General features: G+C 40.2%; 1 protein-coding gene across 10 annotated transcripts in view; it reads right to left on the bottom strand.

Annotated features, from left to right (window-relative positions):
• The window catches only part of CHN1 (chimerin 1), a 260,367-nt gene that overhangs the window by 179,630 nt on the left and 53,751 nt on the right, over window positions 1-26,986 (bottom strand). For 8 of the 10 annotated variants that reach the window (XM_089328123.1, XM_089328122.1, XM_089328121.1 and 5 more), the window contains 2 exons: window positions 21,490-21,528; window positions 16,935-16,990 (listed from right to left, as the gene is read on the bottom strand). In XM_089328123.1, the coding sequence (XP_089184249.1) occupies window positions 16,935-16,990; window positions 21,490-21,528 (95 nt within the window). Of the gene's footprint in view, window positions 1-14,564; window positions 14,692-16,934; window positions 16,991-21,489; window positions 21,529-26,986 lie in introns of all 10 variants that reach the window. The other 2 variants (XM_051848491.3, XM_051848492.3) reach the window with 1 other exon arrangement.

The raw sequence follows: 26,986 nt of genomic DNA, 5'->3' as shown, positions 1-26,986 counted from the left end.
TTGAGGAGGCTTTCCATTGCATTTTTCATTTGTTCTACAGAATTCTTCATTTCCAAGACTTCATTTTGATTTCTCATTAAAATCTCAATTTCATGGAAGAAATTTTCTTTCATGTCGTGTACGAATTTCATTAGTTCATGGATTTGCTTCTGATTACTACTAAGTAATCCTACAATCAATTTTTTGAATTCAATTTCTGGCATTTCTTCATTCTTTTCATCTTCACATTCTAGTATTGAAGTGTTATGTTCTTTTGGGAGTGTCATGTTGTCTTCCTTATTCTTGTTTCTTGAATTGCTGCATTTATTATTCAGCATTTGTAGAGACGGTTATTGGTTTCTTTGTTCTTTCCCTGTGATGGCTTTTATCTTTGGCCTATGCCTCTGTAGCTTAATGAAGTGTCTGCTTTTGCAGTGACTACCCAGAGGCATGTGGTGGGTGTGGACAGGGAACTCTGTTCAGTGCTCCAGGATGAAGGGGGTGTCCAAGGTGACCCCCCCCCTTTTTTATCATGGGGTGGTGTGTTCTGCTATGTTGGTATAGTCTCATGCTTACTTCCTTTTCTCAAAGGAGACCAGTGCCTAGGTACTAGCCCCAGTGGGTACAATATTTGTCCATGCTACCCCAGGAATCACAAAAAGGGTCTGTGCAGTCCTTGAAATGAGCACAGATCCCACAGCAATGACCTTCAGAAAGGACAGGGAGCCCCGACCATGTGGAGCTGCCCCAAATCCCGTCACAATCTGCGCCCTCCCATGCAGCCAGTGTTTTCACAGTTCTGGCACACAAGCCTCCCATGGTCACAAGCACTCAGCCCTCTGTCAGTTCTCCCAGACTCAAGTGTCTCCACTCAGCTGGTTGTTAGGCACAGGGACACAAGCTGGCACAGCTGTTACATATGTCCAAAATGGCACCCTCCCTCTCTCAGCAGGGAGATGACTTGGAAGGGGAGCAGTTGGGACTTGGAAGTGGCATCCATATAGGATGCCAGCATGGCAGGCAGTGACTTTACCTGATACTCAAAGTGCTGGCCCCAATGCATAGATTTGCGTCAAGGCACATATTTTCAGTAATTTTAGGTTTCTCATTCAATTTTACACCACAGAGAACATCTGTGTGGATAAAGCTAAGCTTCAAAAAACCAATGAAGATAAAACTTTTGAAAATTAAAGGAAAAACTGCCTGCTTGCACAGTGGAGGAATACTTACCAAAGACCTACATAGAGCCAGGCATGAGTTGTAGAGAAATGAGGAAGAAAATGAGCCTCAGAAATACTATGAGACTTACATAGATTAACTGTTAATCATCCACCAACAATTAGTTCAACTTTCAGGAATGAGCCTTCCTCCTTATTTCTGTAGCATTCTTCACGGTGCTTAGAAAAAAGTACTAAGAATATGGGTGGCTTTACATTGTGTTTTAGACATCCTCTGAAAAAAAGCACCAACCCTCACAGTATGCCAGGTGTAGTTCTCTATCTACTGTCAAATTTTACTTGCTGAATAAGGAATATTTTTAACGCTCTGCAAATATTACTTAAAGACTTGCAGAAAGCCAGTTATTCAACTTAACAAGATTAGTCTTTTTTTTGTTTTGGGGTTTTTTTAAAAAGATTTTATTTATTTATTTGAGAGGCAGAGTTACAGTGAGAGGGAGAGACAGAAAGAAAGTCTTCTTTCCATTGGTTCACTCCCCAGATGGCTGCAATGGCCGGAGCTGCACCAAGCCAAAGCCAGGAGGCTGGTGCTCCTTCCTGTCTCCCACATGCGTGCAGGGGCCCAAGGACTTGGGCCATCTTCTACTGCTCTCCCAGGCCACAGCAGAGAGCTGGATTGGAAGAGGGGCAGCCGGGACTAGAACCGGCACCCATATGGGATGCCGGCGCCGCAAGTGGAAGACTAACCTACTGCGCCACAGAGCCGGCCCCTATTTTGGGTTTATTTTTAATCAGCAGGCTGCATTGGAAATGGATAATAGGTTAGTTTTATGAAACAACTTTCTTTACATTCAGTATTTTCCTACCACAAATTTAAGTAACATCTAGGCAGTAGAGGTTAAGGGATAGAAACTGCCAGTTTGTGTGTGTAACAGTTAATTGCTAAAGGAGTTCTGGGAATTACAGTTGTCATCTTCAGTTCTACCAACATCCATCTACATCAAGATATTACAGATTGCACTCCAAAGTATATCTTATACCCAACTGTTTGTGAAAATTGTTATTTTTTTCTTGAGTCTTGAAGTCTCTTTCTGGGGAGAAGTTACATACTCCAACCCAGCCCTGACAGAATTCCAGGGGAGATAATTGTGGATGTATCTGTGCCTTCCATGGGACACTCCTTTACTCTGGCAGACAGCCTAGTGCCTAAGTGTCCAATCTGCTCCCACAGGAAACATGTTTCTACTGATCAATACCCTTGTGGCACACATCTGACCTGCGTTTTGTTACTGCAGCCAAGACAGTCTAACCACAAGGTCAGTGAGATTTAGGTCTGTCAGTGAAGTGAAACACAGAAAAGGTAGCACAAAAACACATGTGAAATACCAGAAGCAGTGCATTACTTACAGATCCCAGAGAGCAGAGGGCAGTACCCTTCAGAGGGCCAACCGGAAAGGGGGAGCAGTCTGGGAAATGCATGCTCAACCAGCAGGTGGACAGTGAGGGGCAAAGAGAGAGATGGGGACCTGTGAACCGAATTTTTGCAATCTATGCATGGTTTTTCATAATATGCATTTTCCATGAACCTTTTGAATAACCTCTTATACATGGATTTCAAAAACATTTCTGCATCAAAATAATCACTTTCTACAAACATTTTGAAGTTCTCTGTATTCTGGTAAGCAAGAGCCATAGGGATCAGTGCTGGAATGGGAGGAAAGCACTTTAATTGTAGTTTTGCCACTGATTGTCCCTGTGTGCTGACACAATCCACAGCTCAATTTCTGGCTCCATAAAATAAACACTATCATGCTCATCGATCTCTTGAGTGCTGTGATAATCTGTTATTTAACACTTGTAATGTGTCTAGCAGATGGAAAGCATTTTTTATGAATGCTGAGTTTTGAATTACTGAAACAATGTACTTTAAGATCAACCTGTAACTCCAAAGCCTATTCTAACACATTTTACTTCTGAAACGGTCATCTTTTATTTCTGTTTAAAATTTAGTTGTAGTGAATTTTCATAATTTCATGTTACTCATTCATTTTGAATTTAAGTTGGACTCTCACACCAGAAGTACAGCTCCCATTTTTCCACAAACCTGTGAAGTATCCCTTCATGTCCTCTAAAATGGGAGTTGTAATACAAACACTTTGTACCTCCCATTCACTCATTCAACAAGACTTTATTAAGCACTTACTATACGTTAAGCACTGTTCAAGGGACCTGGGAAGCACTGATAAAATGGACCAAGAAATCTACGTCACAGGGGCTAGTGTTGTGGTACAGCAGGTAAAAGTGCTGTTTGTGACACCAGCATCTCATATCAGAGTGTTGGTTCAAGTGTCAGCTGCTCTGCTTCCAATCTAGCTCCCTGCTAATGCACCTGGGAAGATGCATTAAGCGGAAGATGTTGCAAGTACTAAGGCAACTGCCACTCACATGGGAGACCTAGATGGAGTTCCTGGCTCCTGACTTTAGTCTGGCTTTGGAGTCATTTGGAGAGTGAACCAACAGATGGAAGATCTGTCACTCTGCCTTTTAAATAAATCAATAAACCTTTTTTAAAAAGAAAAGAAATCAATCCTTCTAGAGCTTACATTCTAGTAGGGAAATAGAGCAAGACATAACAAACATAATGCATTTATAGTATGCTAGGAAAGGAAAAGCATTATGAATACAGGATAAAGTAGCATAGGTAAAGAGTGGGACTGTTAGGAAGTGATAAAATATAATTTTCAACATGGTGGTTACAATGGGCTTCACTGAGAATGAAAGGTTTGCTAAATATAAACAAACTAGCCACATCCATATTGGAGAGAAGAGGAGTCAGTGCAAAAGCTCAGAGAGAAGCGTGCCTGAAGTGTCTAAGGAACAAGAAGGCTGAAGCAGAATGAGGGCAGGGAAGGAGGTGCAGGGAAGCAGGAGATGAGTGCAATGCTACACAGTGGGTGGTAGGCCACACAGAGGGAACTGACAGCTTCAGTGGTGAGCCACTGGAAGGATCAGGCTTTCTCCAAGTCAAAGCAGAAGCCAATACAAGGTTTTGAACAGAAGACTGACATGAGCTGACAGTAGTTTTAAAGGATCAGTCTGTGTTAAGAACAAAGAGGGAAGAGATTAGTCAAAGGAAAAGATCAGTTAACTCACTCAGTGACACCACTGAGTGACTGGCAAGGTGGAATAAACTTACTAAGACAAGTCGCCTTAGATAACCTAACAACTAATCTCAGCAGGAGTTTATTTCTTGCTAATACAGCATTCTTAGATACACAGGTTAGCAAGGCAACTTACATCTACAAACCTTCTATCTTACAGTTCTACTATACCTCTTTAAGAAGACCTTGTTTTAATTTGAATTCAAACAGAAGTGAAAATGATACAGAAGCATTTAAGTGATACAAAGTTTTAATGGATCTAGCATAAAAGTTAATTTCTGTTCCACTAGAGAAAACTGCCACACAGACATAACCACATAATAGAACCTGGTGCATGTTAGTCTAGTCAGGTTTCCAGAGAACAGAATAACGACTTTTGATGGATTCTGAGCATTTTCCAACATTCAGCCCTGAATGGCAGCCAGGGAGACAGTTAAGAAGTGAAGGGTTCTGGCTGTATTCTGAAGATAAACACAGTATGATTTCCTGATGGGTAATCTTTGAAAGAAGTGAAAAATAATGTTTGACTTTTTATCTCAGCAACTAGAGGTTAACTGAGATTTGGAAGGCTGTTCCAACAGTGGGTTGGAGAGAAGGGTAAAAGCCAGTCGCATTTGAACATGCTACAAGGGCACTTGAAAACATTCATGAAGAAATGCATTTTATGATAGGCATGAGTCTATGTCTATATGATCCCAGGAATAGGCGTTCAATGGTCCTCAAAGCAACATATTCCAAGCTAGCAGGGCTTCATCCTTATGGACCAAAATAAACGTGTTTTAATTCCATTATCCATGAACTCTCTGGATTACCCTCCTATGTGTAAATAGGTATGTGTAAATATCTCCCATGTGAGATATTTACTAGACACCTGAAAGAGGATGCACAATATACCGCTGGACAGACTAGGATTGGGTTGAGACAACTGAACTGGAAATTTAAGGTACATTAAAACTTGAAACTGGGGGCCAGCGCTGTGGCATAGTGGGTAAAGCTGCCACCTGTGGTACTGGCATCCCATACAGGTCCTAGTTTGATTCTCGGTTGCTGCACTTTTGATCCAGCTCCCTGCTAAAATGCCTGGGAAAAGCAGCATAAGATGGCCCAAGTCCTTGGGCCCCTGCACCCATGTGGGAGACCTGGAGGAAGCTCCTGACTCCTGGTGACCCAGCACTGGCTGTTGCAGCCATGCAGGGAGGAAACCAGCGGATGGAAGATCTCAATCTCTCTCTCTCTCCTGTGTTTCAGATAAATAAATAAAATTTAAAAAAAAATATTAAGAACTGAAACTGGTAAAATCACCACAGAGTAATTACAGGTAGAAAAGAAAGGTTCGGGGCAGGTGCTGTGGCACAGCGGATTAAAGCCCTGGCCTGAAGCGCCGGCATCCCATATGGGCGCCAGTTCGAGACCCAGCTGCTCCACTTCCAATCCAGCTCTCTGCTATGGCCTGGGAAAGCAGTAGGGGATGGCCCAAGTCCTTGGGCCCCTGCACCTGCATGGGAGACCCAGAAGAAGCTCCTGGCTTTGGATCAACACAGCTCTGGCCGTTGCGGCCATCTGGGGAGTGAACCATCAGATGGAAGATCTCTCTCTGCCTCTCTTCTCTCTGTGTAACTGACTTTCAAATAAATCTTTAAAAAAAAAAAAAAAGGAAAAAAAAGTTCAATGACTGAGCTTTGCAGAACCTCAAAGTCAAGACATCAGGAAGAAAAGGAACCACAGAAGTGAACTGGAAACACCTAAAGAATGACCTGGATGAAGCTCCTGGCTCCTTTCTTCAGCCTGGCTCAGCCCTGGCTGTTGCAGCCATTTGGGGAGTGAAGCAGAGATGGAAGATCTCTCTGTAACTGTTTAAAATAAATAAGTCTTTAACAAAAAAGGAGACAAGTAAGTTATCATGTGTATTAAATGCTTCTGACAGGAAGACTGAGTGAATAGCAGGCTACCAGATTTGTTTGTGGAAGTCACTAGTAAGCTTGCTAGAGTGGTAGTTCTGTAAAAGCCTGACAGGAGTAGGATTAAGAGAAAAGCAGGAAATGTAGGACTGGAGACAGTCAGTACAGGAAACAGTTTCCTTTTTTATAACACAAAGGGAAGCAAACAACCTGTACAGAGCATACAGAGAAAGCAGGGCCAAGAAAATCTTGAAGATGGGGAGAACAACAAGACGTTTGTGTGCTGAATGAAACCATCACAAAGCCCATGAGAGTATTTTAGGCATGGAAAGCCAAGACACTCTGGCAAACAAACAAACAAACAAAAAAAGACCTAAATGAAAGATCTCTGCGAGTGAGATCCCAGTAGAAAGAAAGGGCCACCAAAGGAGGAGGTACCTTTCTCTGAAGAGAGGAGAGAACTTCCACTTTGACTATCACCTTGTCTAATTAAGATCGAAGTCAGCAAACTCAAAAGGCTTCCATAGCCTTGGCAACTCATGACTAGAGCCTAGGGAGATTACTGACGCCATAAACAAGAGTGTCAATTTGTTAAGTCAACAACAGGAGTCACTGTGCACTTACTCCCCATGTAGGATCTCTGTCCTTAACGTGTTGTTCAATGTGAATTAATGCTATAACTAGTACTGAAACAGTATTTTACACTTTATGTTCTGTGTGGGTGCAAACTGATGAAAGCTTTACTTAATATATACTAAATTGATCTTCTGTATATAAAGATAATTGCAAATGAATCTTGATGTGAATGGAATGGGAGAGGGAGTGATTGATGGGAGGGTTGCGGGTGGGAGGGAAGTTATGGGGGGTGGGAGCCATTGTAATCCATAAACTGTACTTTGGAAATTTATATTTACTAAATAAAAGTTAAAAAAGAAAGTTATTTAAAAAATAAAAATTTTTAAAAATTAAAAAAAAAGAAACCATCACATAGAAAGGAAAAAACTGGGGGCTGGTGCTATGGCGTAGTGGGCTAAGCCTCCACCTAGAGCACTGGCATCCCAAATGGGTACTGGTTCAAGTCCCAGCTGTTGCTTTTCAGATCCAACTCTCTGCTATGGCCTGGGAAAGCAGAAGATGGCTCAAGTCCTTGAGCCCCTGCACCGCGTGGGAGACCTGGAGTAGCTGGGCTTCAGATTGGCCCAGCTCCGACTGTTGCAACCATTTGGGAAACAAACCAGGAGGTGGAAGAACTTTCTGTCTCTACCTCTCTTTGTAACTCTCTCAAATAAATAAATAAAATCTTTTTAAAAAAAGGAAAAAAGTGTGGATGGAGGACAAGGCAGAAAGGCCTGGATTTGATCCTTAAATAAATGAGAGAAGAGTGAAATAAGGCAAAAACACAATACATGGATCTAAAAGCCGAGGGCTGGGTAGATGTGGTGCTGAAGTTTGTGTAAATTCCCTTCTGCTTTATTCAGGAGTAAACTAGGATACACGATTATAAGCTAATAACTAGGAGACACGGTAAGGAATTGAAGGGTTGAGAAAAGAGAAAAAGGGTGAAATGGGCTACCAGGGAGCATTTTGTTTTTTCTCTAGCCATATTCAGTCCCCTGATTGTATATTCAGTGTGGGTAGAGATTTAAACATGATTGAGGTTCGGTCAAGCACGTATGACAGTAGAAATCATCAGAGGAACCGGCTGGTGTCCCAAGATCAACTAGATTTCTCCCTCCATTACTACCCAGTCCCTAAGTCCTGCATATTCTACTCTTTGACACATTTCCTGTTGCTATTCTCAGAACCAGTGTTTCAAAGGCCCTTTTCATTTATCATTAGGGTTGCTGGCAATAGCTTCCTAAGGCAGTCTTTTTGTCTCTGAAATATCCATCCCCCTTCCCGGTCCATGTTCCACAATGCAATTTGACATTCTTTTCTCTGTTTGCATGCTTTTTCTCTGCTTAAAATGTTTGGACTGGTATTTGGTATACCAGCTGAGACACAAGTTAGGACATAAGCAGCTAAGGGAAACTAGTAAAAAAGTAGAGGAAATACATCTTAGAGGAGAGTTGGAGTGAAATCTGCAGTAGAAATTTTACAGAATGAAAAGGTGACATTGTGGATAAGCATGGAGGTGTGTATGCACAGCAATGAGGGTGGACATAACACACGATACCCACCGCTGAGGACCAGATGAAGAGCCAGCCTTAGAGAGTGAGATAAGAGCAGGCTACAGCAGCCCAGGCCACTGGTGATATTGCAAGAGGGATGGCCTGGCAGATCACAATGTATTTGAGTCCAGCCCAGAGCCATAAGGGTACAGGGTACCCACCTAACCTAGTTAAAAAAAAGGTAGCTGTCCCTTTCCCCACAACAGTGCCCAGCAACCAGCTGGGAGAGGATGCCATCTCAATACCAGCAGAAGCTGGGGTGACTCATGTACACACACCCTGCAACAGCCACAGAGAACATGTGATTTTGACACCAGTAGCGGCTACAGCAGTTTTTGTGCACATATGGTTACTGGTGGGGAGAAGGCGCCATTTTGACTTGAGTAGTGGCCTGGTGACACTTACGCATGCATGTGATCCACGGATTTTACCAAAGGGAAAAATATATTCCTTACTAAAAGAAAGCAAAAATAAGGAGCTGTGATTACTCCAGCATCAGACAAAACATACTTTAACACAAAAACTGTTAAAAGAGATAAAGACGGGCATTATGTTATGATTAAGGGATCAATTCAACAGGAAGATGTGACTATAATAAATGTGTATGTACCCAATGCCAGGCCACCTGGCTATTTAAAAGAAATATTACTGGATCCAAAGGGAGACACAGACTCCAATAAAATAGTAATGGAGAATTTCAACACCCCACCTTCACTAATGGATAGATCAACTAGACTGAAAACCAACAACAAAAGCAACAGAGCTAACTTATACTATGAACCAAATGGACCTAACTTATATCTACAGAACCTTTCATCCCCCACATTCTTTTCATCAGTGCATGGAACTTCTAGGACAGACCAGTGCTAAGCCATAATGCAAGTCTCAGTAAATTTGTAAAAACCACAATCATATCATGCATCTTTTCTGACTATAATGGAATGAAGCTGGAAATTAACAACCTAAGAATCTCCAGAACATATGCAAACACATGGAGACTGAACAACATGCTCTGGATTTAGCAGTAGGTCATAGAAAAAAATCAAAAGAGAAATAAAAAAATTTCTGACAATGACTGAAGATAACTCAACATATTAAAACTTATGAGATGCAGCAAAAGCAGTGTTAAAAGGGAAGTTTATAGCAATTAGCACCTACATCAAGAAACTGACTGCATCAAATAAATGAGCTATCAATGCATCTCAAGGGCCTAGAAAAACAGCAACAAACCAAACCTGAAATGAATAGGAAGAAAGAAATAACTAGAGCAGAAATAAGCAGGATTGAAACAAAAAAAAAATTACAAATGATCAGTGAAATGAAGAGCTGGTTTTTTGAAAAAATAAACTAAATTGATACACCATTGGCCCAATTAACAAACAAAAAGGTGGGAGAGAAACCCAAATTACTAAAAGCAGAGATGAAAAAGGAAATGTAGCAACAAATACCACAGAAATAAAAAGAATCACCAAGAATTAATACAAAGAGCTATATGCCAACAATTCAGAAAATCTGGAAGAAATGGATAGATTCTGGACACATATAATCTACCAAAATTGAGTTATGAAAACATGGAAAACCTAAACAGACCAATAACCAATACAGAAAGTGAATCAGTAGTAAAGAGTCGCCCAAAAAAGAAAAGGCCAGGACCAGATGGCTTCACTGCTGAATTCTACTGAATTTTTAAAGAAGAACTAATTCTAATTCTTCTCAAACTATTTAGAACAATTGAAAGGGAGGGATTCTCCTATGAGGCCAGCATCACCTTAACTCCTAAACCAGAAAAAGATAAAACAGAGAAAGGTAACTACAAACCAATATTCTTGATGAATGTAGATGTAAGAATCCTCAACAAAAGGCCGGCGCCGTGGCTCAATAGGCTAATCCTCCACCTTGCGGCGCCGGCACACCGGGTTCTAGTCCTGGTCGGGGCGCCGGATTCTGTCCCAGTTGCCCCTCTTCCAGGCCAGCTCTCTGCTATGGCCAGGGAGTGCAGTGGAGGATGGCCCAGGTGCTTGGGCCCTGCACCCCATGGGAGACCAGGAAAAGCACCTGGCTCCTGGCTCCTGCCATCGGATCAGCGCGGTGCGCCGGCTGCAGCGGTGGCCATTAGAGGGTGAACCAACGGCAAAAGGAAGACCTTTCTCTCTCTGTCTCTCTCTCTCACTGTCCACTCTGCCTGTCAAAAAAAAAAAAAAAAAAAAAGAATCTTCAACAAAATGCTACCTAATCAAATCCAACAACACATTAGAAAGATCATTCACCCAGACAAGGTGATTTTTTTATCCCTGGTGTGCAAGAATGGGTCAACATTCACAAATCAATTAACAAACTGAAGAATAAAAACCATATGATTATCTCTGTGGGGAGCAATCCGGACTGGACTGAGTTACTGGAATTAAGACTTATTCTATGCATCTGCTCTCCCACAATATGGCGCTGGGAGAGAAGTAAACAGCTTCCGCACAGCTGCCTCCAGTTCAACTAATAAACTGTAGGACTTGCTCCTGATTGGAGGAGAGCAGCGTACTCGGCGTGTGGGCAGCCGAGTTGGGATTGGCGGAGGAGGACTATAAAGGAGGAGAGAGACGGCATTCACCAGGAACATCTATGGGGAACATCTAAGGGGAACATCTAGCTGAGGGAACACCTGTGCAGCCCCCGAGAAAGCCGGCCGGCGGTGTGCCGCTCCCCTGCGGAAGTGGGGAATGTGGCCAGGGGGAACTGCCCTTCCACGGAGGTGGAAGGGATAGTAGCCAACCCGGGAAGAACCAGCAGCAAACCCGGGGAGGGCCGAGCAGACGAAAGAACAGCGCAGGGTCTTGTGTCGTTCCTCCACGAAGAGGAGGAGCGACAATCTCAACAGATGCAAAGAAAGCATTTGATAAAATACAATATCCTTTCATAAAAACCTTAAGCAAATTTGATATAGAATGAACAATCCTCAACACAATCATGACAATGTATGATAAACCCACAGCCAGCATCTTATTGAATGGAGAAAATTTAGAAGCATTTCCACTAAGATGTGGATCCAGACAAGGATATCCACTTTTACCACTGCTATTCAATATAGTCCTAGAAGTTTCAGCCAGAACCATCAGGCAAGAAAAAGAACTCACTCAAAGATACAAATTGGAGAGGAGGAGGTCAAATTACCTCTATTTGCAGATGGCATAATTCTATATATAGGGGACCCAAAAGACCACTAAGAGACTACTGGAACTCATAAAACAGTTTGGTAAAGTGGCAGGATATATAATCAACACACAAATATCAATAGCCTTTATATACACAGATAATGCTGCAGCTAAGAAAGAACTTCTAAGATCAATCCTATTCCCAAAACATACAAAAACAATTAAATACCTTTGAATAAATTTAACCAAGGAGATGAAAGATCTCTATAATGAAAATTCTCAAACATTAAAGAAAGAAATAGTAGAAAACACAAAATATTGGAAAAAAATCTTCTATGTTCATGGATTGGAAGAATTAATATCAAAATGTCCATTAAACCAAAAGAGATTTACAGATTCAATGATATCCTAATCAAAATACCAAGGACATTCTTCTCAGATTTAAAAAAAACACTGCTAAAATTCATATAGAAACATAAGAGACCACAAATAGCTACAGCAATCTTACACAACAAAAACAAACCCAGAGGCATCACAATACCAGATTTCAAGTCACATAACAGGGCAGTAATAATCAAAACATCCTGGTGTTGGACCAAAAACAGACACATAGACCCTTGGAACAAAATGGAAACCCCAGAAATCAATCCACACATATATAACCAATGAATTTTTGACAAAGGAGCTAAAATCAATCCCTGAGGAAGAGACAGTCTCTTCAATAAATAATGCCTAGAAAACTGGATCAACTTGTGCAGAAGTATGAAACAAGATCCATACCTTACACCTTATACAAAAATCAACACTAACTGGATCAAGGATATAAATCTATGACCTGATACCATCAAATTACTATAAGAGAACACTGGGGAAACTCTGTAAGATATTGGCGTAGTCAAAGACTTCTTGGAAAAGACCCCAGAAGCACATGCAATAAAAGCACAAATAGACTAATGGGGCTACATTAAGCCGAGATGCTTCTGCACCACAAAGGAAACACTCAGCAAAGTGATGAGGCAGCCAAAAGAACTGGAGAAAATATTTGCAAAATATGAAAGTGATGAAAGATTAATATCCAGAATCTATAAGAGCTCAAGAAACACAACACCAAAACAAACAATCCAGTTAAGAGATGGGCAAAAGACTTAAACAGGCATTTTTTCAAAAGAGGAAATTCAAATGGCCAACAGACACATTAAAAAAATGTTCAGGATCACCAGGGAAATGTAAATCAAAACCCCATTAGGTTTTACCTCAACACAATGAGAATGGCTCACACACAGAAATCAACAAATAAATGCTGGTGAGAATGTTGAGGGAAAGATACACTAATCCACTGCTGGTGGGATTATAAACTAGTACAGCCATTGTGGAAGACAGTAATTCCTCAGAAAGGTGAAAATAGAACAACCATATGACCCAGCCATCTCACTCCTGGGAATTCACCCAAGGCAAATGAAATCAGCATATGAGTTATCTGTACTCCCACATTTATTGCAGATCAATTTGCAATAGCTAAGATATGGAATCAACCCAGATGTCTACCAACTGATGACTGGATAAAGAAATTGTGGTACATGTACACTCTGGAATACTACTCAGCTGTAAAAAAAGAATGAAATCCTGTCTTAGGTAACAAAATGAATGCAACCGGAAACCATTATACTTAGTGAGATAAGCCAGTCTCAAAAAGACAAATACCATATGTTTTCCCTGATCTGTCGTAACTAATAGAGTACCAAAAATGTAATGTACAGGAGTAAAATTAACATTTGAGATTCAATGCCTATTTACAGTCCTAGTCTCTACTGTTGAGTATTTGTTGAACTCTGTACTTAGTGCAGGGTTAATCTTTACAATCATCTACTTTCAATTTACTTTAAGAGAGGGAATAAGAGAGGAAGCAGAAGGAAGGATGGTATTCTGGGCAGGAAGGAGGGTAGGGTAGGAAGTATCACCATGTTCCTAAATCTGTATATATGAAATTTATATACCTTAAATGAAATTTTTAAAAAAAAATTTTAAAAGAGTAAAAATGACTTCATATTATCTAATATATAGTTTCATATTCAGATTTCTCTAACTGAACTCAAAATTTCTAGCCTTAACACACACACACAGGATATTTAAGTTCAGGATCCAATCCAGATATAGACACTGAATTTGACTGCAGTCTCTTCAGTTTCCTTTAATTTTGGATGGTCTAACCACTGTATTTTATCCTTCTCACATTCTGGACATGTCTTACTCATTTTATAATCAGATTTCAACATTTTTGGGAGAAATACTACACAGGTGACATTTGTGTATTCTGCTCTATCATTCCAGGTAATACAGCATTTGATCTCTTGGTTAAAGGTATGACTGCTAGATCTCCCCATGACAGATGTGTATTTTTCCCTTTACAATTAATAAATAATGGGCAGGATGAAACTTTAAGATCATGTGAATATCTTGTCTACCCATAGCCTTTCATTCAAATTCTTTAACATCCAATGATGATCCTTGCTGAATCAACCAGTAGTTCAAAATAGCAATATTAGAACTTTATCTTTTTTTATATTTGAACTGCCAGTCTTTCACAAACAAAAATTTCACATTTCCCTTTTTCTCTCTTTGTATTGGGCTGTTTTTATTTTTTTTTAAGAATCATTATGATCTCATAAACTCCTCCTTCAAGTTGTTAACTATCTATTACTTTTTTATATTCAAACTGTCCCAAATTTTGCCTTAAACTCCTTCAAGTAGGCTCTTGTATCTTTGTGACATGCTCCCCAACTAGATTTTGAAGACTTTTTTGCCTTCCTGATAAAACAGGATGTTCCAGGATTTCCCTGCTGATTGTTCTAGAATCACGAGTGGGCCGGTGCTGCGGCTCAATAGGCTAATCCTCCACCTGCGGCGCCGGCACCCCGGGTTCTAATCCTGTTCAGGGCACTGGATTCTGTCCTGGTTGCTCCTCTTCCAGGAGGATGGCCCAAATCACTGGGCCCTGCACCCGCATGGGAGACCAGGAGAAGCACCTGGCTCCTACCTTCGGCTCAGCGCGGTGCGCCAGCCGCGGTGTGCCGGCCGCGGTGTGCCGGCCACAGCGGCCATTCGGGGGTGAACCAACGGAAAAGGAAGACCTTTCTCTCTGTCTCTCTCTCTCACTGTCCACTCTGTCAAAAAATAAAATAAAATAAAAATTAGAATCACGAGTTTCTCTCAGGAGAAATCGCTCCTCTTTGTACCAAGCAGTACTTAGAAATCTAAATCTGGATACCAGGCATATTCATTCTGGCTGGGGCACCACTGCTTCCAAGCCCTCTCCATGGACTGAGATAGAAAAATATCTTAAAAACCTATGAGTTCAGATCAACACCACCAATTTACCTTCAATACCATAATGTACTTCCTAGTTTTTCCCACTCCATAATTATGTCTCCTAAGAACTGTGGCTCTCTAAACTCCAGTGTAATTACTCATTTGCTCTATATTACATAAAAATAACTTCAAGATTACTGTACAAGAACTACTACCAACAACAAATCTACTAAGTATAGCTAAAGATCCTTTCAAGTTTTTTAGATTTATTTATTTATTTTAAGGACAGAGCTATAGAAAGGGAGGAACAGAGAGAGATATAACATATCAATCTCACATCTCCTGGTTCACCCCTCAAATGGCTGCAACAGCCAAGGCTAAGCTAGGCCAAAGCCAAGAGCCAGGAACTCCATCAGTGTCTCTCAACGCAAGTGGCAGGGGCCCAAATACTTGGGCCATCATTCATTGTCTTCCCAGGCACATCCGCAGGTAGCTGGATTAGAAGCTGAGAAGGTAAACCTTGATTTTGCATTCCATTATGAGATGACAGTCACAGGAAGCAGTTTAACTCACTGCCACAATGCCTGTCCCTTTTGAAGTTTTTGTCCTTAAAATATTTCTCTTCAGGTTTGTTTAATCAGGGTCTAAGGTTGTGGCTAGGCCACCACATGCAACATCAGCAGCCTAAATGATCACCAATTTCAGACCTCACTTCTCTTCTGATCAAGCTCCCTGCTAATGTGCCTGCAAAAGCCGTAGAAGATGACCAAAGTGCTTGGATCCTGCCAGCCACATGGAAGACCTGGATGGAGTTCCAGGCTCCTGCCATCAGAATGGCTCAGCTCCAGCCTTCACAGCCATTTAGAGAGCAGTCCAGCAGATGGAAGCTCGCTCTCTCTCGGTTTCCCTCTCTGTCTGTAACTCTTTTAAAAATAAATAAATCAATATTTTTTTTTAAAAAGTCTATACTATCAGAATAATGTTACAAGCTCTTTAAGTTAGTTGTTTGGGTGATTATGAATTTGTTAAGTTCCTTTTTTTCTAACTATTTTCAATTTTAAGGTCTGCTTTATCATTTTAATTGTGTTGTTTGAATATATGAAAACACATAGTTCAGAAGTCACAGCTACAAATACAAAAGTATCTCCTCAGAGACATCCCATCCTCCAGTGCTCCTCACTCGTAACCTACAATAACTATTTCACTGGTCTCTGGTTTCATCTTTCCTGTTTTTCTTTTTCAAAAATAAGCTACATTTTGTCTTATTTTTCTGTTCTTTCTTAGAAGAAAAGGACGACACTTTTATATATACATTTTGTATCTGGAAATAATTCCTTATCAGTTCACAGAAATATTCCTTATTCTTTTTCATAGCCTATTCTACTCAATTATCTCCTATGGACAGATTTTTAGGGTTTTTTTTTTTCAAACTTCTGCTAATACTAATAATCCTAACATGAAAATCTTAGAGCATATATCATTCTGTTATTTGTAAAGGTAATTCATCAGAGTAAATCCCTGGAATTTAGGCTGGCAGGTCAAAGGGTAAATTCAAGTATACTTTAATTAGGTATTACGAACTCTTACAAAGTCTTTTGCCAATCTGCAAGGTGCAAATGCTATCTCTGCATGTTTTAATTTTAATTTCTTTTATTATCAAAGAAACAACATTTTTCATATACTGTCACATGTCATCTCTTTTTCTGGTAAATTATCCATGTCTTATTCATTTTCTAAAATCATGACATAAATCTTCCTTTTAATGGAAAAAATAATTCAGTAATTCACAGTGAGATTTTTAAACTTAAAAAATAAGCAATAAAACAAAAACTGAAAAGCAATGCACAAATTAACAGAAAAGAATACATCAGGTAAAACTATACTGTCATATCGTATACTATGTTCCAAATGGACCATTAAAAAGTGGCAGCTATGTCAAATGAGAAGAATGTTAAGAAAACTGCATTAAGGTTACAATTTTCTGATGCTAACTAGCATAAATGGTTAATCCCACAAATAACCAAGTCACTGAGGAAGGTAAAATCTGAGAAACAGATGCTTGAGAGGCCTTTCAATGTAATGGTTACACTACACCCACCTCACATGTACAGGTAATTCTTCGAGGATGAGGGGCTTCCTGTTGCAGCTGGTACACTGTGAGAAGTCAGAAAAAAAAGTTAGTTTCCCTTATATAGAATTTACGAATGCTTTCAGAATAACAAACTGGTTGCTTTGTATGTTCATAAGAACACTGGTACAGAACTATTTGTCATGAACAAAACAAAGCAAGTAAATCCAATCTGAGTCAGTGAAAGCCAAGGGGTGAGCACAAACAGAAAGAGCATAATCCACACGAGTGTCCTTTACCTTACAACAAATCAAGGCTGGATACTTAGCACTGTTCTCTATTACCTGGCCATTTATTTTCATAAATTTATTGCCTATCTCTGATACAAAGCAATAATAGTTATATATATTTTAACGCACATTATTAAGTGCCACACTTGAAAGTAAAATTAGGATTTGTAGGCTACCAGTAAAACACATTGTTTTTCTCCCCTATTTGGCAAATATCTATCTTCAAAGATAATCTCTAATAAAAACAAAATTCGTGAGCCAAAGTTACTGCTTCTCAGCTAGGACAAATGCAGTGAAAGAATTTAGATACTGAAATAATACGCCAAAAGAGTAGATAATTTCTAGGGTATATTAAAATGGATCAATGGAAATTATACTACAACCTCCTTCTAATTTCAGGCTTATTTCAAATGAAGAAAGAATGAACAGCATGTGTCACTGTCAGAGAAAAGTGTTTATGCATGTCTTAAGTTTATCTCTAGAAGAGATTTTTTTCTATTTCTACATATATAGCTACATATAATCAAATTTAAGTTAATCCTATTGTTAAACATTTAAGACATTTTGTCATTTCAAACTACCCAGACATCTGTAACCGTCAGATAATGAACGATTCAGATTTCAAATGGATATCATTATACAGACTCCACCCTCAGACCATAGTCATTCAAATAAATCATAGGGACATGTACAAATATGTATAATTAGAACATATATTATATATACACACATATGTAATCATACTGGGTATGTATATATGTATGTATACATATACAAAATGAATCCTGAAAACATATTGAGACTTACTTCAGTGCTCTGTGTTGCCATACAAAGCAGATATAGCACTGCAGTGAAGAATTTGATCTCTTGAATCAAACCACACAGGGTCTAAATACTGCAACCCCACAATATTACCGTATATTGTGCCTTAGTTTTCCTCATTTGTAAAATGGGGGTAATAATTTCTACTTCATAGTTCATTGAAAGGATAAAATAACTTATTATTTTTTAATGACCTAAAACAATCTCTGGCACACAGTAAAAGTACTTAAAGATGGGTGGACTATTATTATGTAGGTGATTGAAATTTAAGACAGAAAATTCTCTATATCAATATTTGAGTACCAGTATGCATCTTGAGCTCAACACTAAGACATAATATCAGGATAAAGTTTCTTATAGAATCACATGGTGAAACTCAGTTTAGACCGCACAATAGCAAATATGGGGTGGGGTGGGGAACCCTACCATGAGGTTTAGTACAAGATCTACAAAATCAGTGCAGGCAACCAGAGCATCTTAAGCAGCTTTCATTCTGCTGGTACACCCATACAAGGACAAAATACACCTGAGTTTAAAAAAAAATCACAAGTTAATGTATGCTAAACTGATCTTCTATATATAAAGAGAATCGAAAATGAATCTTGATGTGAATGGAAGGGGAGAGGGAGTGGGAAAGGGGAGGGTTGCGGGTGGGAGGGAAGTTATGGGCGGGGGGGACCAATGTAATCCATAAGCTGTACTTTGGAAATTTATATTCATTAAATAAAAGTTAAAAAAAAAAAGAAAAAAAATCACAAGGAAGATGCTGGATGCATTATAGTTTATCAGTCACAAAGACTGTCAGTGGAAACATCGATTCTTAACTCTAACTGACAGAGATATGGGTCTGGCCTCAGAAGTAAACAAAATGTTTTTGGCTCAGTGATTAAGAGTACCAGACAGGCACTGCTTCAGTTATTGAGAATTCTAGTCTCTATTGATGAAATAAGGATGTAAGATAAACTCATTCAGGATTATTAATAAATATTTTACTAGGTTACTTACAACTAGCTGTAAAACTTTTAAAGTGTCCGAGAGTAGCACAGATAATACATATAAAGGCAAACAAAAAGATTCAACCTAATCACAATTTTTTTTGGATCAGAATTTTGAGACACATTTAACAATCCATATAATCAATGTAGCAATTCACTGTGAGAAGGAAATCTTTGTATGTTTGCTCATTAATTAAAATTTGTGTATGTATCTATTGAAATATTAACATAATGTTTTTATAAGAAAATTTCATATGGCCATTTTTTAAAAGGATATTTGCACCTGGCTTTTAACAGAGCCTAATCATAAAACTTCCCTGAATTGGAAGTTTTTTCATTTCATTTTTCATTTTTCTAGTTTCCTATCATTAAAATGATAATGGGGAGAATGAGAATTGAAACCATTAGGAAAAGCTATAAAATTCAGTGACAGAATTGTACTTAAAAAACTGTTGCCAACTATAAAACTCAGTACAGAATTGTCACCAAAAAAAACAAAACACCTATTTAAGACAAATGATAGTTACTGTAAGACATGATGACACAGAAAATAAAAATTGTATATACTATATTTACTAATCAATATTCTCCAAGGGGGTAATAACAATAACAATCAGAGGCTTCCTAAATGCTTACATTAAATATACACTGGGCAGGGCCAGAACTATGGCATAGGTAAAGCAGCAGCCTGCAGTGCCGGCATCCCATATGGGGGCCCGTTTGAGTCCTGGCTGCTCCACTTCCAATCCAGCTCTCTGCTATGGCCTGGGAAAGCAGTAGAGGATGACCCAAGTGTTTGGGACCCTGCACCTGCATGGGAGACTTGGAAGAAGCTCTTGGCTTTGGCTCGGCTTGGCTCAGCTCTGGCTGTTGTGCCATTTGGGGAGTGAACCATCAGATTGAAGACTCTCTTTCTGCCTCCATCTCTCTGTAACTCCGCCTTTCAAATAAAAAAAAATAAAAAAAAAAAAAAAAAAGTACCGGGACAAGACAGAGAAAGGGGACAAAGAAAAACTGAAAACAACAAAATGCAGAGAATTTTAAACATTCCTCCAGTTAATGAGTCTATGAGACAAAAGCTTTAAGAGGTAAAGGACGTTTTTTTGTTTTGTTTTGTTTTGTTTTTTGACAGGCAGAGTAGATAGAAAGAGAGACAGAGAGAAAGGTCTTCCTTTTGCCATTGGTTCACCCACCAATGGCCGCCACGGCTGGAGCGCTGCGGCCGGCGCACCGCGCTAATCTGAAGGCAGGAGCCAGGTGCTTCTCCTGGTCTCCCATGGGGTGCAGGGCACAAGCACTTGGGCCATCCCCCACTGCACTCCCTGGCCACAGCAGAGAGCTGGCCTGGAAGAGGGGCAACCGGGACAGAATCCAGTGCCCCGACCGGGACTAGAACCCAGTGTGCCGGCGCCGCTAGGTGGAGGATTAGCCTATTGAGCCGCGGCGCCATGCAGATTGTATCATTTTTACAAATTCTTTTATAACTGCATTCCCCAGGTTGGGATAGGTGGGGATTCCAGAAAGGGAGGGAAAGCATCAGTGGGAATATTTTCAGAGACCATTCATTTTCACTTGTTATAATTACTCCAAAGTGGTAATCTACTAAAATAATAGCTGTCTATTGTTCTAGGGACATAAAATCAATGAGAATCTGAATTACTGACTGCTCTTTAAGTCAGTAAATTTCAGCAACTTCCAAACATCAAAATTTAGAGTAACTCTCAACATTTATAGACGCCAATGATCTATACTTAAAATACAGCTTTCTTAGACTGCATGCCTGACTCTAGACAAAAACTTCCAGGACTGTTTCTGTACCAGTACATTTGTAGTTTTTTTAAAAACTACTTTGATTATATTGACCTTATTTCTACTCTTAACAACTCTGTGGTATCTTCTGCTCGATAAAATAATGTTGTCTAGTATATAAGGAACAGAAAAATTAAGGACTAAGAAGTTAGACTGTTTTAAGGAAATGTTTATCCTAAAGCAAATTTTCAAGAGCACTATAGAAATCAAAGATTCCTTTTTTATGTTTTGGGAAAGCAATTATTACAGACCACTTTTCTTTTGCCTCTTTCTAACCCATTCTTTCTATTAAGACAGCCTCCTCACTTACCGTTTACATTTTCCTTGTTTCTGATAAAGAATCAAGATCCAAATAATTAGACTTTTTTTTTATACTCTCCTTGCATTAATTTTATTTGCCATTTCTAACAAGTGATCTCCAGTTCTACATCATGGAATTCATGCAAGCTCAGAGGGATGAGATGCACTCCAGACACGCAAGCCAGTCACAGATTTTTGTGCAAACATTTAGCCACAATTACTTCTTCTCTACTATTGTCAAACCTTGTTGTAAATTAATTTTCCCATAATGGATACAAAATAGAGTGAATCTTTATATCTGACAATCCCATTGTTTATATATTAACTATACAGCATTATAATTACTATATAATTACTTTGGATACTCACAGTAAGATTTCCAAACAGGAGGTCTATATTCATCTGTATCTGAAAGAATAAACATCAAATTAAGAGTACTAAATATATATATTTTTAAAATAAGATAGTTTAATCATTAATTCATTTAACATATATTTGTTGAGGCCTATTTGCCTCAGGTATTGTGGTAGGCACTAAACGGCATTCAAAGGTTTTTTGGACTTGGTCCTTACTTTTTTGGGAGTACAGTTTTATAAGAATATTCAAAGAAAGACATTGTACTTAACTGAAAATATCAAGGTTCACTTTTACTGCTAGCACTCATTTCTTATATTCACTGAGGTAAGAGTCAATGTAAGTTTTTGTTTCTTTGGGCTTAATGATTATTTCTCTGAACAACCCCTGAAATCATAGGAATTTTTCTTTTTGGGCAAATTGACCAGAGAACAATTTGATTCCTCAGAAATACTAGGTATTCTTCTATTTTCCCCTACCACACTGGGAGTTTGGGGTAGAAGCAGTGTTAGGGAAACAGGGAGACGAACAGCAAGGCAGAGTCCCAGGGCAACTCTCTCACATCCTGGAAAATCTCCACTGGAAATGAGAAACACCTCAATTAAGGAGACAGCATGCCTAAGGAAGCACACGCAGAACCCGAAGTGACCATCTCTTTCCCAGCCCTTTCCCCGCGCTCTGCTTGAGTGTCAATGTGGGAGATGGTGTGCAGAGGCTGTGGGAAAGGATGGAAATGCAAATGCATGGGGGAATGGAGGAATGGAAGAAAAGAGAAGGGCCAATGTGGCCTGGCTTCTCATCGGCAAAGAGCTGAGGAATACTTTAAGCAGCCAAAAACTCTTCCTCTAAGACTACACAGCCAAACTAACAGACACATAATTCTGGTAGGGAAAGCTGTGCCTAATCAAGTGGCTCTGTTGGCACCCAACGGGAAACCTGTAGGGAATCTGGTCCTAAATATCTTGCTCACCAAGTAGACAAGAAAATTCCTGGAACATTTATTGAAAAGGCGGAATATGTAGCTCAAGTAAAATGGTCAGAGATTCAATACAATCTGCCCCCAGTTCTCCAACCTTTAAAACTCAGCCTCACGCTTTGTTCATGATGTGTCATCATAACCTCACAAATATGCTGAGTCAGAGGGCTATGGCCTAAGAACATATTAACAGGAATAAGAACATAAAAGGGAAATTCTAAGTCATGTGGACATTGCTTGGCACCCAGAAAAAGTGTTCAAGTATGTTTGCTTAAAGAATGTATACAGGATTATACAAATAGATGAATAAATGAAGTGATGCAGCACAGCTGATTCTCATTATTGACAGTAGTCATAAGGTTACCTGAAACGCTGAATTCAGGAGAGAATACCAGACCACTGTTGTCAGGGGAAACATGGGGTTAGGTTCTCATGTGCCTCTGGTCACATTTTCACCAGACAATACATAACCTTGTTGTATTTGCTTCAATAACACTGAACTAAGAGTCAGTGGCCCAATAACTTATACCTGTATGAAGTTTAGTTAATACAAATATTTTCTCCATACAATACGTTACAGGCTTCTTGAGCTTCGGAAAACCAGTCAGCACTTCTCCACTATGCTTGGGGGGCATTTGAAACAGCAAAATCCCAATTACAACAAAAACAAAACCCACAAAAATGTAAAAAATGTGGCATTAAATAGTCCATGAAAAGGATAATTGTTTATAGTGTAAGAGCTAAAATAGGGCAGAATGTTGCCTTGTTTGACCACAGCTGGAAACGTGCAGGTTACATGACTCCAATTTTTTTACTGCTCTTTGAATATTTACAAATAACTCTTCAAGTGCCACAAATCTTTATTTTAGGATTACAAATAAATGCTAACAAGCAAGTACATTTATAAATATATAACCCATCAATAATGAAAATTGACTGTAAGTAATAAACAACTTAGGAAAACAGACAGCACATCAGGTGAACTTGACTTAGGGTAACAAGTTAGGACCAAACATGACCTTAATTCAGTGATATAGACATATATACACATTTCTACTGCCAGGTGTGTGAGTCTGTTGGGGGGGGCAGTTAATTATATGGAAGCTTGTCTGAGTAAGAAATAATAATTAATTCATCAGTATTTTTTCAATACTAGGAAAACTGTTGCCTGTGAGCATTAAAGGAATTTAATTATTTTACTGATGATACATGAATGCTGCTACACTGTCATTCAAATCATAAGAAGTAGGAAACACAGTTCAGGGGTTACAGCAAAAGAGGGCAGATTTTACTCTCTGGATGTTCATTTATATTCTTTGTGTCTCAGCCTCCTAGCCAGGCTCCCAACTATAGGCTGCAGTAATCCACAAAGGTGGAGCCAAGAGGGAGTAGGTATTGACTTCCCACTAAGACATTCCATTTTGCCCAGAGAAGGTCTAGCCTTTGCCCACAGCTCGTAGAAGGTAATCTTAGTTTGCCAGGGGGCCTGGAGCTAGCCCCAGATTAACAAATAATTTCAAATGGGGTGAGGGTGGGGCTTCAGGTCAGGACTATTAGCTGATCAACCATAAGGTCAATCAATCAACAAAGCCTATGTTATAAAGTCCCAGTAAAAGCACTTCCTGCTTGAAATAACTCTGTATATGGGTGCAGGGAGAGCACACATCCTGACTCTGCATAGAAAGGACAAAAGAAGCTCCAAATCTTCTATTTCTCTTGGACCCAGCCCTAGGTGCTTCTTTTTCTAGGTAGATTTTAATCTGCATCCTTTCCCTGTAATAAACCATGACTGTGGGCATAACACTGTTTATTGAGTTCTGATAAATTCTTCCAATGAAGTGTGGCTCCTCAGAGTGATTTGGGGAACTATCCTGTAACTTGCAGTTGGTGTCAGAAATGAGGGGAGGAGTAGGTGTTGTGGCATATTAGTTAATCTACCTCTTGGGATAGTTGCATTCCCCATGTGAGAGTGCCAGTTTAAGTCCCAGCTCCTCCACTCCAATCCAGCTTCTTGCTAATGCATCCTAGAAGGCAGCAGATGATGGCTCAAGCACTTCAGGCCCCTGCCATCCACATGGGAGACCCAGATGGAGTTCCCGGCTCCTGACTATGGCCTGGCCCAGCACAGGCTGCCATGAGCATTTGAGTTGTGAACCAGAGGCTGGAAGATATCATCCTCCCTCCCTGACTACTTTCCTCTCTCTCTCTTTTCTGTCTATCTATCCTTTTCAAATAAATGAATAAATATTTTTAAAAAAGGAAAAGGAAGTAAGGGGAGTCTTGGGCACTGTGACCTCCAAGTTCGTAGTTACTCCCAACTCCTCACAGACCCTGTGAGTCAGTCTGTAGTTAGGAGCAATAAGGGACTCCTGCAGCAGCTTTAACTCTGGAGAAGGTGACAGGCTAATACACAAAAGTCCTGACTCTGGGAGCTATGAACCTAGAGCTAGACAGGGCTGTCTCAGGTGAATGTCAACCTTTATTGATCATATGATTTTTTTTTTTTTTTTAACAGGGAGAGTTAGACTGAGAGAGAGAGAGAGAGACAGGTCTTCATTCCGTTGGTTCACCCCTCCAATTAGCTGCTACGGCTGGCACACTGTGCCGATCCGAAGCCAGGAGCCAGGTGCTTCCTCCTGGTCTCCCATGCGGGTGCAGGGCGCAAGCACTTGGGCCATCCTCCACTGCCATTCCGGGCCACAGCAGAGAGCTGGACTGGAAGAGGAGCAACCGGGACAGACTCCGGCGCCCCGACCGGGACTAGAACCTGGGGTGCCAACGCCGCAGGCGGAGGATTAGCCTAGTGAGCCGCAGCGCCAGCCTGATTGTATGATTTTACAAATTTTACTCTCTCTGAATCTTAACTTTGTTTTTACTGACTTGAGAGACAGTATCAAAGTTAGAGAATGCAGGCTTCCACCCACTGGTTCACTCCCCAAATGCCCAAAGAAACAGGCATGTGTTAGGCAGAAGCCAGGAGTCAGGAACTCAATCCAAGTCACGTACTGGGCTGGCTGGAACCCAATTACTTGAGTAAAAATCACTGCCTTCCAGGGTCTGCATTAACAGAAAGGTAGAGTCAGAGCCCAAGTTTGATATCAAATCCATATGGGACACAGGCATCCTAACTGGTGGCTTAACCAGAACAAAAGCCACACCCAAATCTTAATTTCTTTGTGGAACAAAATTATCACCTAACATGCAAATAGTAAAACATGTTTGTTGGCCAGCGCCGCGGCTCACTAGGCTAATCCTCCACCTAGCGGCGCCGGCACACCGGGTTCTAGTCCCGGTCGGGGTGCCAGATTCTGTCCAGTTGCCCCTCTTCCAGGCCAGCTCTCTGCTGTGGCCCGGGAGTGCAGTGGAGGATGGCCCAAGTCCTTGGGCCCTGCACCCCATGGGAGACCAGGAGAAGCACCTGGCTCCTGCCATCGGATCAGCGCAGTGCGCCGGCCGCAGCACGCCGGCCGCGGCGGCCATTGGAGGGTGAACCAACGGCAAAAAGGAAGACCTTTCTCTCTGTCTCTCTCTCTCACTGTCCACTCTGCCTGTCAAAAAAAAAAAAAAAAAAAAAAAAAAAAAAAAAAACAACAACAACAACAACATGTTTGTTATAAGAATTAAATTATGTATTATACAATACAAAGCACCTTGAGTTTTAGGAGATCTTTCTTAATTACAAGCACCCTTTTATACTCTCAGCAAAAATGAGTTTAAGAACACAATACTGGGGTAGGCAGGTGGCACAGCAGCTAAACTGCCATCTTGGATGGCACACTCCCATACTGGACTGTCTGGTTGAACTCCCAGTTAATCCACTTCAGATACAGCCTCCTAATAATGTGCATTCTGGGAGGCAGAGGATGGCCCAAGCACTTGAGTCCCTGACACTCACATGGGAAATCTGAACTGAATTCCAGGTTCTTGGCTTCGGCATGGCCCAACCATTTGGAATGAACCAGTGGATGAAACATCTCTCAGTCTGTCTCTCTGCCTTCCAAACAAAATGAAAATAAATACAAATTTAAAAATGAAAACACAGTATTACCATATTAGCCTCAAGCTTTTTTGTTAACTATTTCAGCCATGTATTCTTTAATTTTCCCTATTATTTTATACTTCCTATTATTTTATTCTTCCCTGTACACCTATTTTTAAGATTTATTTATTTATTTGAAAGGCAGAGTTACAAAAAGGGGGAGGGGAGGAAGAGGGTAGGAGAGAGGGAGATACCGTCTATACACTTGTTCACTCCCCAAATGACAACAGCCAGGACTGGGCTAGGCTAGAGGCAGAAGCCTAGAACTCCATCCAGGTCTCCCATGTGGGTGGCAGGGGCCCAAGAACTTGGGGTTTCTTCTGCTGCCTTCTCAGGCACATTAACAGGGAGTTAGATAAGAAGTGGAGCAGCCAGAACTCAAACCAGTGCCCAGAGGGGATACTAGAGTTGAAGATGGTGGCTTAAAAAAAAAAAGAAGAAAGAAAGTCCTTTCCTATCAATTTATTTTTATTTATTTATTTATTTTTGACAGGCAG

The sequence above is a fragment of the Oryctolagus cuniculus genome, chromosome 3 (assembly GCF_051225735.1).
Source record: "Oryctolagus cuniculus isolate XC-2025 breed Fujian yellow rabbit chromosome 3, ASM5122573v1, whole genome shotgun sequence".
Classification (NCBI taxonomy): Eukaryota; Metazoa; Chordata; class Mammalia; order Lagomorpha; family Leporidae; genus Oryctolagus; species Oryctolagus cuniculus.
This window is presented reverse-complemented; position numbering and strand designations above follow the sequence as displayed.